The sequence below is a fragment of the Notolabrus celidotus genome, chromosome 4 (genome assembly GCF_009762535.1).
Source record: "Notolabrus celidotus isolate fNotCel1 chromosome 4, fNotCel1.pri, whole genome shotgun sequence".
Taxonomy (NCBI): domain Eukaryota; kingdom Metazoa; phylum Chordata; class Actinopteri; order Labriformes; family Labridae; genus Notolabrus; species Notolabrus celidotus.
Window position 1 is genome coordinate 22,431,534 of NC_048275.1, and position 16,659 is coordinate 22,448,192.

At 39.0% G+C, this 16,659-nt stretch overlaps 2 protein-coding genes across 6 annotated transcripts in view; one reads left to right on the forward strand and one right to left on the reverse strand.

Annotated features, from left to right (window-relative positions):
* Window positions 1-1,654: 1,654 nt before the first annotated feature.
* On the reverse strand, window positions 1,655-13,996 carry nphp1 (nephronophthisis 1). Of its 5 annotated transcripts, none has more exons than XR_004630950.1 (22): window positions 13,708-13,995; window positions 10,856-10,917; window positions 10,578-10,638; window positions 10,203-10,336; window positions 9,948-10,122; window positions 9,546-9,647; window positions 8,759-8,874; window positions 8,612-8,654; window positions 8,403-8,490; window positions 7,988-8,082; window positions 7,738-7,866; window positions 7,517-7,591; window positions 7,238-7,348; window positions 6,963-7,045; window positions 6,673-6,749; window positions 6,401-6,500; window positions 6,161-6,273; window positions 5,995-6,068; window positions 5,505-5,549; window positions 5,003-5,300; window positions 3,799-3,889; window positions 1,655-1,883 (listed from the first exon to the last, which is right to left on the reverse strand). XR_004630950.1 is itself a non-coding variant. In XM_034681335.1 (22 exons), exons 1-20 carry the CDS (start codon window positions 13,771-13,773, stop codon window positions 5,025-5,027), a joined length of 2,025 nt encoding a protein of 674 aa, XP_034537226.1. In that variant the 5' UTR covers window positions 13,774-13,996; the 3' UTR covers window positions 1,655-1,883; window positions 3,886-3,889; window positions 5,003-5,024. The 5 variants fall into 5 exon arrangements, 3 of the variants coding, with proteins under 3 accessions (XP_034537226.1, XP_034537225.1, XP_034537223.1); XR_004630949.1 differs by having other exon boundaries at window positions 3,781-3,889; XM_034681335.1 differs by having other exon boundaries at window positions 3,886-3,889; window positions 13,708-13,996.
* pank1a (pantothenate kinase 1a) overlaps window positions 13,924-16,659 on the forward strand; it is a 38,696-nt gene continuing 35,960 nt past the window's right edge. Inside the window, exon 1 of the mRNA XM_034681339.1 lies at window positions 13,924-13,959. The gene's annotated coding sequence lies outside the window, so the exon portion shown is untranslated. The remainder of the gene's footprint in view (window positions 13,960-16,659) is intronic.

Here is a 16,659-nt window from a genome sequence, read left to right on the forward strand (position 1 = left end):
AACAGAGGGTCTTATTTCATAACAAATCCAGAGATTTGGGGGATGCCAGTGGCCTTGCAGTCTAATTGTGCGCCCCATATACAGAGGCTATTATAGTCCTTGTTGCAAAGGTTGCTGGTTGGACCCGCTCTCTACTCCCCACATTTCCTGTCTCTCTACAGCTGTCCTATCAAGAAAGGTGAAAAAAAAAGAACAAATCCAGAGAATAACTCCACCAGTCATTAAGTCTTCAACCTCCAAAACATCTCACAGGGAGGATTTAATTGTCAGTCCACAGTGTATAAAATGTATCAACAGTATGTATTTAAATGCTTGTTAATTATCCACGGTACAATGAATGGCTTTTAATCTTCTTATTTGATGAAATGTGAATGGATCTTGAAACTATCACCAGACAAAAACATGCTGAGAAACTGGGTTATGCTCAACTAGCTGCCAACAGGTTGTTTGGCCAGCATTAAGAGAGACACACCTTGGACTAGCTCCTCCACTGTGGATCTGGTTACAGACCATGACCCTCAAGACACACACACACACACACACACACACACACACACACACACACACACACACACACACACACACACACACACACACACACACACACACACACACACACACACACACACACACACACACACACACACACACACACACACACACACACCTCCATGGGAACCCCTGCCAGCTCTGTCAAATTACAATGGCTATTTGTCAGCATCAGGTGTAGTTACACACCTTAACTCTCATACACAAACAATAATGAAGAATGCACCGTGTTTTGTGCCCTTAATGACAAAACAACACATTTTATGTGTAACATAGAATGAATCATTTGACATTTTTCAGGACTTACCTTTAGGAACCACGTACAAGCCTTTTGTTCTCTCTGGTTTCACTTCTGCTGGATTCAAACTAGCTCCAGGGGATCTGCTCTGTAGCTGAACCTGACCTCTGACCTTCCAGGGTGCCGGCAAACACAAATGCTTCGCTAATATTAAACGACACGTCTGAAATGTAATCCTCACTGTTGTGAACTTACTTATTGAGCAGAGAGGAATGAATGAAGGGTACATGCTTAATGGCCTTCAGTCGTCAACTCAGAGAGTATAACGGTAACTCTTCTGCTCAGTCCTACAGAACGGTTTTCACCTTACAGCGTATTATTTTTGTTTTATTGCCCACAACCCTTTATTTTATTCTTATTTATTTCCCAATAATTCAAATGTCAAATAAACAGAATTAGCTACAAGCTGATAAAAAAGGAAAGTGATAAGCATCTAAAGTCAGTGATGACTAAAATAGAGCTAAAGAGAGTGAATTTGGATGTTAAGTCAGCAGGTGAACAACTTTTAACAAATGCCTCTTTTACTCCATATCTACTGAATGTGTGTTTGAAAATGTGGAGTTTGAAACAAACTCCACATTGTTTGGGGAGAAAATCAGAAGGGTTATCCATGAAAAGCACATGAAGTGATAAGATAACACTAAACATTATTTTTCAAACTGATGTTTACACATGCAGATCATTACTCTGTAGTGGAAATCACTGCAGGAGCTCAAAGTCACCTCCAAAAAACTCTTGTCTGTGAACACAGTTGGTTGCTGCATCCACAAATACAGGTTAAAACTGTACAAGATTCAAACTGGAACATTTTCATGTTTACCTGGAGCAGTCTTCTGGTCTTAATTTCTTTATTTGCTTTGATGAATCTTGTAATGGATCTACTGTGTTTTTTTTCTGATGAAAAAGAAAAAAAACTTTTCTTGCTCTCTTGGATCATCTTTCCATCTTCTCTGGAAACTCCCATTTTCTGCTCAACTGGTCCTGACCTGCTCTGCTCCCCCCCTTCTCTTCCTCCTTCTCAGACACAATGATCCACCTCAAGCACAATGAGAACTGGGTGAGAACGTCTCAAAAATTTCCAGGTGATAATAGAAGTTACATTTACAATGAGGTTTTCTGTCTGTGGCTGAATATCATTCCTCTGCACACAATCATGATCAATAATCAGGGATTTGTGATGGATCTCTTTTCAAGTTGCCTTCAAGTAAATGAACTGTATTTAGCTGCAGTGATAAGCCTGGTTCTTACAAAACATCAAATAAAGTCATTACCTTATGCAGGCCTAAACTGCAGGAAAACACTGCATATGCTGTACACAGTGTTGCATATGATTATTTGCATTGCAGGTTGCCTTTAATTGATATCTTATGAAGTGCATATGAATTCTGTGAGGAAATAGATTACTGGCCCAACTTGAATTGTTAATGTTTTTTCAAAAGTAAACTTAAGACTTACCTTTTTAATCTAGCTTTTAATGTGGAGTAATTTATTTTTAGCCCTGGACTGCATTATTATTTTAATTATTATTATTTTAATTATTGCTTTAACATTTATTTATCATATTTAATTATTTATTGATCTATTTATTTCTTGTATTCACCTGATCTTGTTAAAGCTACCTTATTTTTAACTTTTATTTCCAGTATTACTTATTTTTTTAATTTTACTGTATTGATTGTATTTTATTTTTAAATATTTTATTTATAACCAGGCCTATTATAATTTTACCATTGCTGTTATTTTCGGTCTCTCTGTTATTCTGGGAAGCACTTTGGGCTGCATGTTTTTATGTATGAAAGGTGCTAAAGTTGAGTTGAGTTGAGTTGGTTCTGCCTAAACATTAAATAAAGTCATTACCTTATGCAGGCCTAAACTGCAGGAAAACACTGCATATACGGTACACAGTATTGCATATGATTATTTTCATCGCAGGTTGCTTTTAATTATGAATTCTGTGAGAAAATAGAGTACTGGCTTAACTTGAACCTTTAAAAATCAGTCGCTCTTTTAATTTTGCAGCACCATCATCATGTGAACGGTGTGCAATCAATAGATTCCTTAAGTGCAGTTCAGTTTATGTGTTACCTAAATTACTATCCATCCATATTGGATAGAAAACCTCCATGAGGTATGAAATGTGTCTGTGTACTCTGATTGTTTTGTTCACTGCTCAGAGGAGACGTACTCACACTCCTTTTTGTGGCCTCGTGCGTACAACTTATTCTTCATTCATCAGAACAGTGAAGTACTCAACAGGCATCTCCTGATTAAGTTGCATTGCTCACAGATATCATATTACCACTGCCCTGATGGTTACACAGATTTTTTTTTAACACTACACAACGCTCTCCGGTCACCACGGGCACTGTCACCATGACAACAATACTGGAATGTGGAAATACAGGATGTGCGTTATTATTCACCAGCAAACACTACACCAAAGGATGGTTTCGTGTGTGTTTGTGCATAATTGGGAAGACTTAAGGTCAAGAGGTAAGGGGGACAGTTTGGTCTGTTTGATGTTCAGAGGTTAAGTCTTGGTCAGGTTGTGGTTGAGTTTTATGGTAATCGGTAGATGCTTTGGCTTGGGACGTGAGAGTCTGAGTGTTCAAAGATGAATGGTTTTCGTTGGTCCTCAAACATGACACAAAATTGTGTAATCCAGTGCTCTGCTCTATTTTGTAAAAATGCCGGCATTTGGGGAGTACAAGTATTGTTTGTTTTTTTTTGTTTTTTTTTTCAGGGTTTCAGTGATTTTACACTTCTGAAAACAAATCTATGATTAACATATTTTATTCCTGTCCAAAGATCCCCCTACATCTTACTTACTGCCAGTTAAGTTATTATAAAAATAAAACCTCATATTTCAAAAATCTAAAACATGCCTACAGATTTATGAACTGATATCTAACTAATATTGTATCAGCGTTTACCCTGATAATACTTGTTACCATCGATGTGAAACCACAACTGAAGGATAATCCAGCCTCTCTGAACCCAGACTGGTCCAGCCTCTCACTGCTCTCCTTCTTTTATACCTGGCTATAAAAAGACAACAGCAGGCCAATTATTAACTCTGAACACTGCTCTTATGCTCTGTAACTTTACACTACACACACATACAAAGACATTACAAATGTTGAACTAGTGGGTGGAGAAGAATGGGGCAGCTCTGTGATCAGTCAGATGACAGGTGTTTAAAAAAGTTAAGAAATTATTTTATAACAAAGTTTATTAAAAAATAGAAAAACATTTGGCCACAGAGAAGACTTTCACACCTGCTCACAGCGTCACGTATGTTCTTTGATCACATACATGGTCTTAATACCAGTACAAAGTAATCCCTTGTTACTGTATCCTTCCTTAGTGTTTACTTTAAGAGCAGCAAAGTGACTCATGGTTTCGTTTAATGTGGAGCTCTAATGATAATGTTTACCTTCACTACATTTACTCAGCCTCTTTTCTATTATTATATAACTATTCAGGCAATAAAATGTGGCTTATTTGCAATAATCAGTGTCTATGAATCCAAAGGTGTGTTCATGCAGTCCTGTATGTTCTGTATGTGTTGGTAAGTAATGTGTATAATAGCCTGCATTTTATAGTTTAAGTCTGTACTTTCATGATTGTCCACAAATCCAATAAAATAGCAGAACCAACGATGAACTGATCCAGCTAACGAGTATAATCCGTGTGCCCTGTTTAGAATCAATCCAACTCCAATGTTACACTGGGTACACACTCTGATCAATATAATCTGTTTGTTTTTTGTATTTACTCCCTTGGTTTGCAACAGTGATCCACAACCAGGATGGGGAAGTTTGAAAGTACTGAAAACAGACTCATCTTCTAACTTGTACTGATCATTTATAGCACAGACATATCATAATACTGGTTCCATTTTCCAACAGTGTAAGAATTTGTAGCTGTTTTATTGCTTAGTTGTGAAAAACAATGGCAGATGAAAACAACTATTAGCTGTACCCCTAATTTATTGTTTCTTAAGTATACAACACCAACCATATTGTGTGAGTTTTTAAAACAAATCAAAAATGTTACTCTATACAGTTCTCCTATTTTCGACAAACCAAAGGGATGTAAAGCATTTTCTTTGTATTCTCTAAATAAATAAAAACACTAAACTTCAAATTGTACCTCCTCTACAAGAGATGTGATGTCACCGCACCACTTGGAGGAGGTCAAAGGTTAACTCTGTGACATCAAAGGCGAGGTGCTGATGTGTGGGGTCCATAAAGAGCTCTGTCCCTCCTGATTGGCTGGCGGTTTGCTGGTTGTGTTTGAAAGCTTCCAGGGTGGAGAAGATAACTCTGGCCCGCTGCTCCTCTGAAGGCGGGTCCGCCCAGCGATAGCAGGGCAGCGAAGGCGAGTGGAGGAGGAAATAGGCGAACATGTAGACTTTCCTGAACTCCTGTTTTAAATAGCACAAGTCTCTCTGAAAAGAGACAGGGATGAGAAAATAATGTTTTTATCCACATCTCCTGATGTAATATGCAGCATATATATGTGCACACATAAACACAGTTTAATGTACTGAAGCTACCAGGTTACTAATACTTCAAGCACCCTCTACAGGTTTGTACTGGCATTACATAAACACACACACACATGCACGTGCACACAAATTCAGTTCACTGACCTTCTGTGCCCTTGTCATGGTGGTCTCAGCACCCAGCCATGCACTCTGAGAAAAAGAAAATTATTGTTGCTTTTTTATTTCAAGTAAATCCAATCATTCTCAGGTTGTAAGGAATTCACATTTTTCTTCAGATACCTAAAAAATGGGAAGAGTGACTGCTAAAAAAAATGGTAATCCTAGAATTTAATCATTATCTTTTTTAACTCTCAAAGCTGTTTCAAAAGCTTCTATTTTGCCACTTTTTTCAGAAGGAAATATGTTTTGGTATCTGGACAGTCGGTATCAAAACGTTTACATATTTGAGAACATTCGGGCAGAAAGAGTAACCTTCCAGCTGGTAGAATTTGATAACTCCTACTCCATAGTGTTAAAAAAAACTGCCAAATTTGAGTTGATAAAAAACTACTTCACAGAATTCTGAAAGCTTTGCTGATTTCTATTTAATCTCTCACAAAAGCTCCTGTGGGTGTGTTTGACCATGATGACTGACCCTGAGAGCATCCAGCAGGTCTGGTTGGTCTAACAGCTTTGGGAAGGTAGCAAGTATAGGACTGCATATTGGATCTGAAACAGAGACATACTCAATGTAAAAGTCATCTTTCCATAAACTATGAGCATCTACATTTTGGATCAGAGACAGTTAAAGTGTGTATTACCTGCATTCTGCATGGTTGGCCTGTCCAATAGGAGGGCATCAGCCAGCAGCTGCCTGTGTATCGCCAGCAGGTGGACACAGTTCAGACTGTGCATCAGAGTGTCTGGGAGGTGGCTGAAAAGGGAAACATGTTTTTCATTACACAATACACACATAAACAAAAGTCAGAAAATTAATCAAGGAGTCATTTGTTTTTACTAAATCAGCTTACATAATCAACTACATGTGCTGATGATCTCACCTGAGCTGTGTTCTGGTTCGGTTGTTGACTGATTTCATCTTCACAATGAGTTTGGGCTGCCGCCTGGCTTGCAGCATCTGCTGGAAAACACCTGCTGGAGCTAAGAGGAGAGGAAACACACTGACTGTAAGCTCCTGACTTCAGTTTTTTTGTGTCTGTATTCCACATTCTTTATTACTTTCTTTAATCACACATCAGCCATCTTTCCCTTAAATTGCTCTGCATGGACACTTTGTAACTGGACTTGATGTGACAAGTGATGATTGTCTTACATCCTCGAGTGACTGTCGCCTCCATTGCCACATCCTTCTCATAGGGAGTGCCCCCATTCACTGGCAAATCATAGGTCCTGCACACATTGGATTAGAAGTATTGAAGGTTTTTTTAGAGCATTTTGCAAAATATGAGACAGTGTTTGTATGTATGAATATGTACATGATGAGAGGGTGTTTATGGCTCCTTATAGAAAAGTGTACATGCACAAAACTGTCAGTATTTTTGTAATTATGATACTATTTGCACTGAATGCACTGCATGTCTGTGATTGCATTGTTGTGTGTACCTGTATGGAATTGGATTTCCAGAGTCATCGGTCAGTTTGAGGAAAGCCCAGCCGCAGCTCAGGTCTCCTCTCTCACCTGTTGACTAAAAACACACACAGACGGATCAGACACTGCTGTTCTCTACCTACTGCTAGTTCTGCAGAGAGTAACTCTGCTTTTTTCTCTTCAATATCAACAAAAAAAAGGGGTCGCAACAGCGGTTTTCCATTTTCAGTTTGAACTGACTTTACCTTATCACAATGATGTGTGAATCTATATGTGTGTAAGTCCTTACATTCCTTATAAAGGTGACTCCCAGTTCAAAGAGGATACCGAGGTCAGGGGATGCAGAGTTGCAGCGTAGGAAACAGTCTCCATCCAGGAGAGTGGGTAGGATACCTGCTACCTGGAACGAGACAGATTACAGATCAGCAAGATTTAGTAGAGTCCTATGGTTTTGTTTGGGTGTCATTTTGCCAAATTGAAACACTGCATAATGTAGTAGTGACTGAAAAGACAGCAGAGAGAAACAACAAACATGTGTAAGCTGATGTTTATACTGCTGTAAACTTACCCTTGGATTAAAGGTCCAGGTCTTGGGGCTTTTGGAGTTGTAAGTCGCCCTCACAGTGTGGATATTACTCAATACCTACCACACAAGAACAGCTCATTCAGAAAAGTCGGATTAAATCAGAGAGTGAAAAGTGAAGTGTTTGTTTCACTGCACAGACTCAGGTTGAGTATGGCAGTACAGCATAGTAAAACAGCCACTTTATAACAACAGAAATACCCTACCTGAGTTCCATCAAAGGCACAGATGCGGATGTGTCTGCTGAGGACCTGAACTCCAACGCCTGGAGTGGGAATCATCCTGCAGCTCCACAGAGAGAAACAAGCACATGTCCGGACCTGACGAGCTCGAACCTGTATGAAAGAACAAGAGACTGATGAGTGAACATACATATGAACTTTTTTAGAGACAGCATGCTCTTGACTGACACTATTGACACACTGAACATCCGCATACACAAAGTGGATGTCTTACCCGGCCAGTGTCTGGGTCAAGGAAGAGGTCGCAAAAGGAGAGTTTGGATTCACTGAGTTTTGGCTGAATGTAGTGACTTCCTCTGTATGTTTCACCTAGAATAAAAACACAAATGGTTATATCCTTTAATTCCACTGTGTTCATGAGTAAAGAGTTTATGTACACTCATATTCTGACAACAGTGGTGGTTGTAGTAGTGGTAGAACAAATTGTTATGTAATCATGCTATAGCTCTGCCTCCCTCTACTTCCCTTTGATTGTTAAAATGGAAAAAACATATACAGTATATATATATATGTGTGTGTGTGTGTGTGTGTGTGTGTGTGTGTGTGTGTGTGTGTGTGTGTGTGTGTGTGTGTGTGTGTGTGTGTGTGTGTGTGTGTGTGTGTGTGGGCCTGACAGAGTGTATACTGACCTTCCTCCACTAGCAGTTTATTGAGAGTTGATGGTCTGAATCCTGATGGTATAGCCCCCATGGCAGAGAGCACATCTGTGGCATCAATCTGTCTCGCACACACATACAGATACACACATGTTGAAAATGATCAACAAATTAAACTGTAAATTCAATTTAAAGTAGTATCTGTATGAGTTAAAGTAGCTGTGTAGTTTTCAGGTATGTACCTCAGTCAAAGCCTTTTTGACAGGACCCCAGTTGGAAGTACCACTGTAGAACATTAATGAAAACATATAAAAGCTGTTTTTATTTGAGCCAGAATCACTGTTACAGGTTGTCTTGACCACTTCAAAAAAACTTAAAAAGAACCCAACCTTTCTTTCGCTCCATCGTCAGTCAGTTCATCATCATCATCTTGCTCGTCCTCCGACTCCTCATCATTTTCGTCTTCATCATCTTCATCATTGTCATCATCAACACCAGTGCCAGTCTGAACAGAGAGTGGATTTAATTGGATTGATTATTTTTATACCACTGTTTAGCAGCAACACATTCCAGGTACATTCATTTAACCCTCCTGTTATGCAGCGGGTCAAATTGACCCATTTTAAAGTTCAAAATTCTAAAATAAAATGTTAAAAGTATTTTTTCGTTATGAAACTTTGTTTGCTTGGCTTATTGCATGAACAACATATCAAATGAAAATGGTTAATGTCACACATTCTGCATGTTTATATGACATAGATACTGTTCATGGGTCAATTTGACCCTGCAGTCAAAGTGGTGGCTAAAAGGGGTCAGAAATGTTTAAAATTAAATGTTTCTTTGCAACTGTGTGACATATTTCATCCCAATCACCTTCCAATGTACATAGAAAAAGTTTTAATATGAATTTTCATAAAAAACGAGTCAGTTATCCTCATTGAACCATGATCTGAATTAAAGAACACCATTGCACTAAATATTGATTTAAATGGTTAGTAATGGAGTTAATGATGATATTTTAAAATGTAAATTGGGATATTTAATAAATAAATAGTAAAAAATACTGCAAAAGCTGGAGAAATACTGAGTAAATAGTTGTACTGAGCCTGTTAAATGCTTGTTTAATGAACGGTAAAAGTCAAACCGTTGATGCAGATGCTTAGGCAGGTTGTGTACCTTCAGGTAGGTTTTAGGAACCACTCCTCTGTTGCCTTTGCTGTCCTGAGACAGCCACCATCCATCTGCTGTCCTCTTGATGACTGTCAACACCTCCCCTCTCTGGAAACAAAAGAAAACAACAACCATGTATTATCTGCAGGGTAAGAGCACCCTCTACTGTAAATAGCAGAATACAATGCAGTGCAAGAAATAAATAGGGGAAACTGAAGCAGTCGTTTTCATAGACATCAAGGTAAGATTACATTTTGGTAGAGGTGAGGAAAAAGGAGAAAGACCTCATCTTCCAAAACCCTTAAGTTTCCTTTCCTACCTTCAGTAATCAAAAGACAGAGTATGAGTGTGGGATCTGAATGTTAGACTCTGCTAAAGTATCTGTTTCTGAAACAGGAAGTACTTCACCTGCACAGACAGATCTCCCTCCTGTTCTCCTTTGAAATCACTGAGAACAGTGTAGAGACGAGGCTCTGACTGAGTGGGTGGTTTCCCAGCTTCCTTCTCCTCATCATCATCGTCATCGTCATCATCATCACTACTATCTTCATCATCATCCTCACTATCACCCTTTGAATCATCACTGTGAATGAAAAAACAAAAGTTAGACGTTGAACATTATCTTATTGTTTGTTATTTGCAGTGAACCCACATGTGACTGACCCTGCAGTAGTACTGGGTCCTGGTGGGGACAGTTCCAGAGAGAGGGTGTTTATCTGCTCCAGGAGATTCTGCAGTCGTCTCTCCTCCTCCTGCTTCCTCTGATCATAGTTTCCAACTGGAGCCAGCTCATCGGCCTCAAAAGTCAAGCAACAATTTAAAACTTAGTTTTTTTTTCCATCAGGTAATAGATATCTCAAAATAAATTAACTGCTGTCTCTTAACTTTCAGGGTACCAACAACTGATTGCATGTCCAGTAGTTGCATTGGGTAATTACAATTTAATCATCTCAGAATGAAACTGTAAAATACACAACTCAACGTCTTACAAAGTAGATGTATCATAACAAAAAAGTTTACTGATTACACAGCACTCACCTTGGTCAGATTATTCAGCGTCCTTTGTGTTTTCTCTGCTGATATCTGCAGCTCTTGACACCTGTTTCAACATTTTTTGTAAGTAAATTATAATACCGTCAAACACAAAGCATTAGTTGAAAAGGTGATTGAAATTAACTTCTAACAGGGTGAAAATGGGAGAGGAATACAAAGTACAGTAAAACCTCACCATAACAGAGCATGTCTGGATGAGGGTCAGCACTCAACTATAACGAAATGAGAGAGGAAGCAGTTATGTGACTATATCAGATATTTACCTTCGAAATGCCTCCTCATTGGATCCATCGTGACTCCGCACATCCTTCACCAGACTGTCAACCTGGATTAAAGGACAGAGACATTTAATAACAGTGAATACAAGATTGTTGACATCACTGTGTTGAGCTTTTGTATATGATCAGTGATGAATTAAACCACTTAAAATGAATGCACTTGTTTCTTTTAGTCATATTAAGTCATTAGTTTTAGACTTTTTAACCTCTGATTGTACCTGTTTTAACTGAATTTGTGTTAACATTACTTTTTAATGTTTTTAACATTATTTTTAATTGTTGTCTGTTTTAATGTTTTTAACATTATTTTTAATTGTTGTCTGTTTTAAAATGATTATCATTCTTTTAAGGTTTTATCTTTTATTTGCTTGTCATGCATTTTAATGTTTCTTTTATATGCTTGACGTCATTGTAAACGAGGGCTTTGCTCTCACTGATTTTCAAGTTTAGATAAAGATAATTAATAGTTAAATATGTATCCTGGATGTCTTGTGGGCAACAAATACAGACCAATGAATGAACTTTTAGTCATACGTCCTTTTTTCTGTTACTGCATTTTATAAAAACAATACTGAAAGTATTCAAAAAATGTCTTTCTTTCTTTTATTTATTTCTTTATACTTCATTTCAGACCCATAGTTCAATATCAGAAAAGAAGGGCATACAAATAGAAATTTAATTACAATACAGAGACAGAAAAAACAAAGATAAGATAGCTATAGTTCAAATAATCCCAGTGATTAAAACAAAAAGAGACAATTCTCCAATGATTCCAACAGAAGAAAAATACCATGTGTCCCCTTTAAAGGGGACATATCACGCTTTTTTCATCAATATATATTGGTCTAAGAGGTCCCCAAAACATGTCTTTAAAGTTTATGCTCAAAAAAACACTTTGAAATCAGATTTTGGTCTGCCTGAAAAGTCCTCTTCTTCATTCCTCATCAGAACACTCTGTTTTCCCTCTGACCACGCCCCCTCCGGAAGTGGATGTGCCTCGGCTCTCCAGCACGTTGATCTAATGTTTACATGTTGGCTGAATATACACGGCTGCTCAGAGATCGCGTTACTTCAACCCTCTGAATCTGATCCTGACGGAGAGGCGCCTGTAGCAGGACCTTTCTGAACGATTGGTCACAGATTTAGTGTTGCTTGTTGTTTTATTTATCAGTATGTAGACGTGTGTCTTGGTACACAGCTACGAACATGTAGCTATGTGGCTATGCTAACTAGCGCTAGCACTTATCCATGATAAATAAAAATCATCCACTAGATCTTCAAATCTGCAGACGTGGGGAGTAAAACCGACTTCTGCCAGAAAGGCAGCGGGACCTTTTATGAAGGATTGGTCACAGATTTAGTGTTTCTTGTTGTTTTATTTGTCAGTATGTCGACGTGTGTCTTGGTATACAGCTACAGCTACAGCTACAGCTACAGCTACAGCTACAGCTACAGCTACAGCTACAGCTACAGCTACGAACATATAGCTATGTGGCTATGCTAATTAGCGCTAGCACTTATCCATGACAAATAAAAATCATCCACTAGATCTTCAAATCTGCAGACGTGGAGAGTAAAACCGACCTTTGTGTTTATTAAGACAGCCTACAACTAGCATGCCTCCCTCCTAAGCTCCTTGTTAGCACACATTTGTGCAGGGAATGAAAAACGGGGGAGGGATTCAGTATTATTTATACAGTCTATGGGCTGAACAAGCTCAGAGCTCTGACTCCGTGACAGACCGGATATTGTTGTTACGGAACAAAAACACGGAAGTCTGAAACGGCTCGTTTCACACACATTTACAGAAAGGTGTAGAAATCAAAACAGGGGCAGAATGGATTTTTTTCATTCTCGGGGGGTTTGTAGACATGCCAGGGACACATATTTCAGGTAAAGAACCATTAAAAAGTCAATTTTGCATGATATGTCACCTTTAGAGCATGGTTAAATCTGGCATTTGCACGTTTCTTGTGTTCAAACTCTGGGCCATGTCTAGACTTTCCTTAAAACTGGACCCTTTTTTAATGAACATCTCTGGATTCAATTCAACTCAACTTTATTTATAAAGCACCTTTAAAAAAAAAAAAAAATGCAGCCCAAAGTGCTTCACAGAATAACAGAGACAGAAAACAACAGCAATAGTAAAATTATAAATGGCATGATTATACAAAAATACTAAAAAATAAAATAAAATCAATACAGTAAAATTAATAAAATAAGTAATAGTGGAAAGAAACATACAGTTCAGACACATTCCATCCTCATCTGAGAATATTTAGTTAAACACATGTTTGGCACAGTGGCTCACTGCTGTTTCTTAAACAATGTACAATGTTATCATACATCTTACAAATATTAACACTTGGTTTTTGATTATTGTGGTTGTCACACTGACCAATCTAGTGTCCCTCCCTGCTGACAGTTATCATCATCAGCTGGTTAGCACAAGAGGAGGCTGAACAAATTATCAAAATTAAACTAGTATATGATCTGTTTCAGGATATTCTCAGCTTTAGCAATTGTCTCCTTGCTTCCTGAAATAAATGTAGGAGGCTAAGTGGTTAACTAAACTGAACTATAAACAATTAGAGTAAGACATGACTTAGCATCCTCTGTTATTGCTGTGAATTTGCAAACGATGATCAAAACTCAGTCAAACTTTAGCTGTTTAAGACGTGGACATTTTTAAAAGGCTGTTAAAAGCCTCTTAATACAGAGCGGCTGTAACTTGAACCTTAACATCAATAATTGCAACAATCAATCTGGTCATCAACTTGGTTTATATATCATTCCATGTTAAAACATCACTGCAGGGAGAGAAGAGACATTCAAACCTGTTTTCTTAATTCGTCCACTTCTCTCTGGACGAGTTGCAGTGGTCCTCTTCTTTTTGGTGGCATTTATCTGCTCTTAATGAAGTATAATCATACAGTCTATTGGTATAATCATACAGTCTGTTGGTATAATCCATGTGTTAGCAGATCACCTAGCATGCTAGCAGACGCTACACTTCCTCGGGTCTCTAGGCAACTGGTTCTCCTTCTTCTTCACTCGATTTATTGGCGGATCGCAACCAACTTAAAAAGGTACATACCGCCACCTACTGCACCAGAGTTTGTAACTTCAGGTGACAAACTACATCATGCAAACCTGAAAACAAATTACCAAACAATAAACACAAATTAATAAGTAATAAGTAATTATGAAAATAATAATAATTATGATAATGATAATAAAATTATTATTATTAATAATAATAATAATAATAATAATAATAATAATAATAATAATAATAATAACTAATCAAAATAAATACATTTAATGAATTAAATAAATAAGTACATCAATCCATAGACTGTATAAAATATGGATGTAGTATCCGTGACGTCACCCATCTGTTTCCGAAGCGCTGTTTTGAGGCCAACTGCATAGTGATGTGTCATGATCAAAAGCTGCGGCTCTGAGAGCCGATGCTTTATAGTGAGAGCCGGCTCTCATCGAGAGAGAGGTTTTTTTTTCTTTCACTGCTTAGCTCTCACAGAGCTCAGCCCCAGCTCTGCTCACATCAGAACTTTGTTTTGATTGGTCAGCATGGCGGCCATGCGGCCAATCCCATGTGAGGATGTAGGATACAGGTTAAGGAGGGGAGGCTGTGTATCGTGGCTTCATGTGTTCCTTCTGATAGGGTTAGGGTTAGGGTTCTTCTCAATGACAGGGCAAATACTTACTGAGAGGATAAATCGGATCAGCCCATCCAGGCTGAGGCATCTGACTTTTCTAAATGCCAACCTGCACTGAGGACATTAATAATGTTTGCTCCAGTTTGGTTCTGGCTCTGTTTACTTGAGTTCGGTTCTGGTTTTGTTTGCTTGAGTTTGGTTCTGGTCCTGTTTGCTTGAATTCGGTTCTGGTTCGGTTCTGGTTCGGTTCTATAATAATATGGTTCGGTTCTGGTTCGGTTCTGATTCGGTTCTGGTTTGATTCTGGTTTGGTACTGATTCGGTTCTAGTTCAGTTCTGGTTCGGTTCGGTTCCGGTTCTGGTTCGGTTTGCTTTAGTTCGGTTCGGTTCAGGTTCGGTTCAGGTTCGGTTCCGGTTCAGTTCGATTCTGGTTCAGTTCGGTTCTGGTTCGGTTCTGGTTCGGTTCTGGTTCGGTTTGCTTCAGTTCTGTTCTGGTTCGGTTCTGGTTCAGTTCTGGTTCGGTTCGGATCCGGTTCGGTTCTGGTTCGGTTTGCTTTAGTTTGGTTCTGGTTCTGTTCTGGTTCTGTTCTGGTTCGGTTCTGGTTCGGTTCTGTTCTGGTTCTGTTCTGGTTCGGTTCTGGTTCTGTTCTGGTTCTGTTCTGGTTCTGTTTGCTTGAGTTTGGGTCTGGTTCGTTTTTTTGTTTGTTTGCTTGAGTTTCAGTTCTGGATCGGTTCTGGTTCATATCTAGTTCTGTTTGCTTGAGTTGCTTCTGGTTCTGTTTGCTTAAGTTTGGTTCTGGTTCTATTTGCTTAAGTTTAGTTCTGGTTGTAACCATAACCCTAACCCTTACCCTAATCCTAGCCCTAATCCTAACCCTAACCCTAACCCTAACCCTAACCCTAAACCTAATCCTAACCCTAACCCTAACCCTAACCCTAACCCTAATCCTAACCCTAACCCTAATCCTAACCCTAACCCTAATCCTAACCCTAACCCTAAACCTAACCCTAATCCTTACCCTAATCCTAACCCTAATCCTAACCCTAACCCTAACCCTAATCCTAACCCTAACCCTAATCCTAACCCTAACCCTAACCCTAACCCTAACCCTAAACCTAATCCTAACCCTAACCCTAACCCCAATCCTAACCCTAATCCTAACCCTAACCCTAACCCTAATCGTAACCCTAACCCTAACCCTAATCCTAACCCTAACCCTAATCCTAACCCTAACCCTAATCCTAACCCTAACCCTAAACCTAACCCTAATCCTTACCCTAATCCTAACCCTAACCCTAATCCTAACCCTAACCCTAACCCTAATCCTAACCCTAACCCTAACCCTAACCCTAATCCTAACCCTAATCCTAACCCTAACCCTAATCCTAACCCTAACCCTAATCCTTACCCTAACCCTTACCCTAACCCTAATCCTAACCCTAATCCTAACCCTAATCCTAACCCTAATCCTAATCCTAACCCTAACCCTAATCCTAATCCTAACCCTTACCCTAACCCTAATCCTAAACCTAACCCTAAACCTAACCCTAATCCTAACCCTAACCCTAATCCTAACCCTAACCCTAATCCTAACCCTAACCCTAAACCTAACCCTAATCCTTACCCTAATCCTAACCCTAACCCTAATCCTAACCTTAACCCTAACCCTAACCCTAATCCTAACCCTAACCCTAATCCTAATCCTAACCCTTACCCTAACCCTAACCCTAAACCTAATCCTAACCCTAACCCTAACCCTCACCCTAATCCTAACCCTAATCCTAACCCTAATCCTTACCCTAATGCTAACCCTAATCCTAACCCTTACCCTAATCCTAACCCTAACCCTAACCCTAATCCTAACCCTAACCCTAACCCTAATCCTAACCCTAACCCTAATCCTAACCCTAACCCTAACCCTAATCCTAACCCTAACCCTAACCCTAACCCTAATCCTAACCCTAACCCTAACCCTAACCCTAAACCTAATCCTAACCCTAACCCTAACCCTAACCCTAACCCTAAACCCTAACCCTAACCCTAACCCTCACCCTAATCCTAACCCTAATCCTAACCCTAATCCTTACCCTAATGCTAACCCTAAC

Excerpts from the sequence above, each read along its gene's own strand:
- nphp1 (XM_034681335.1), bottom strand. The coding sequence starts at position 13,773 with ATGCCACCAAAAAGAAGAGGACCACTGCAACTCGTCCAGAGAGAAGTG. Across the intron at positions 9,648-9,947 it reads AGGGAGATCTGTCTGTGCAG|AGAGGGGAGGTGTTGACAGT; the intron begins GTGAAGTACTTC and ends TTTTGTTTCCAG. Across the intron at positions 6,501-6,672 it reads GGCGACAGTCACTCGAGGAT|CTCCAGCAGGTGTTTTCCAG; the intron begins GTAAGACAATCA and ends CTCTCCTCTTAG.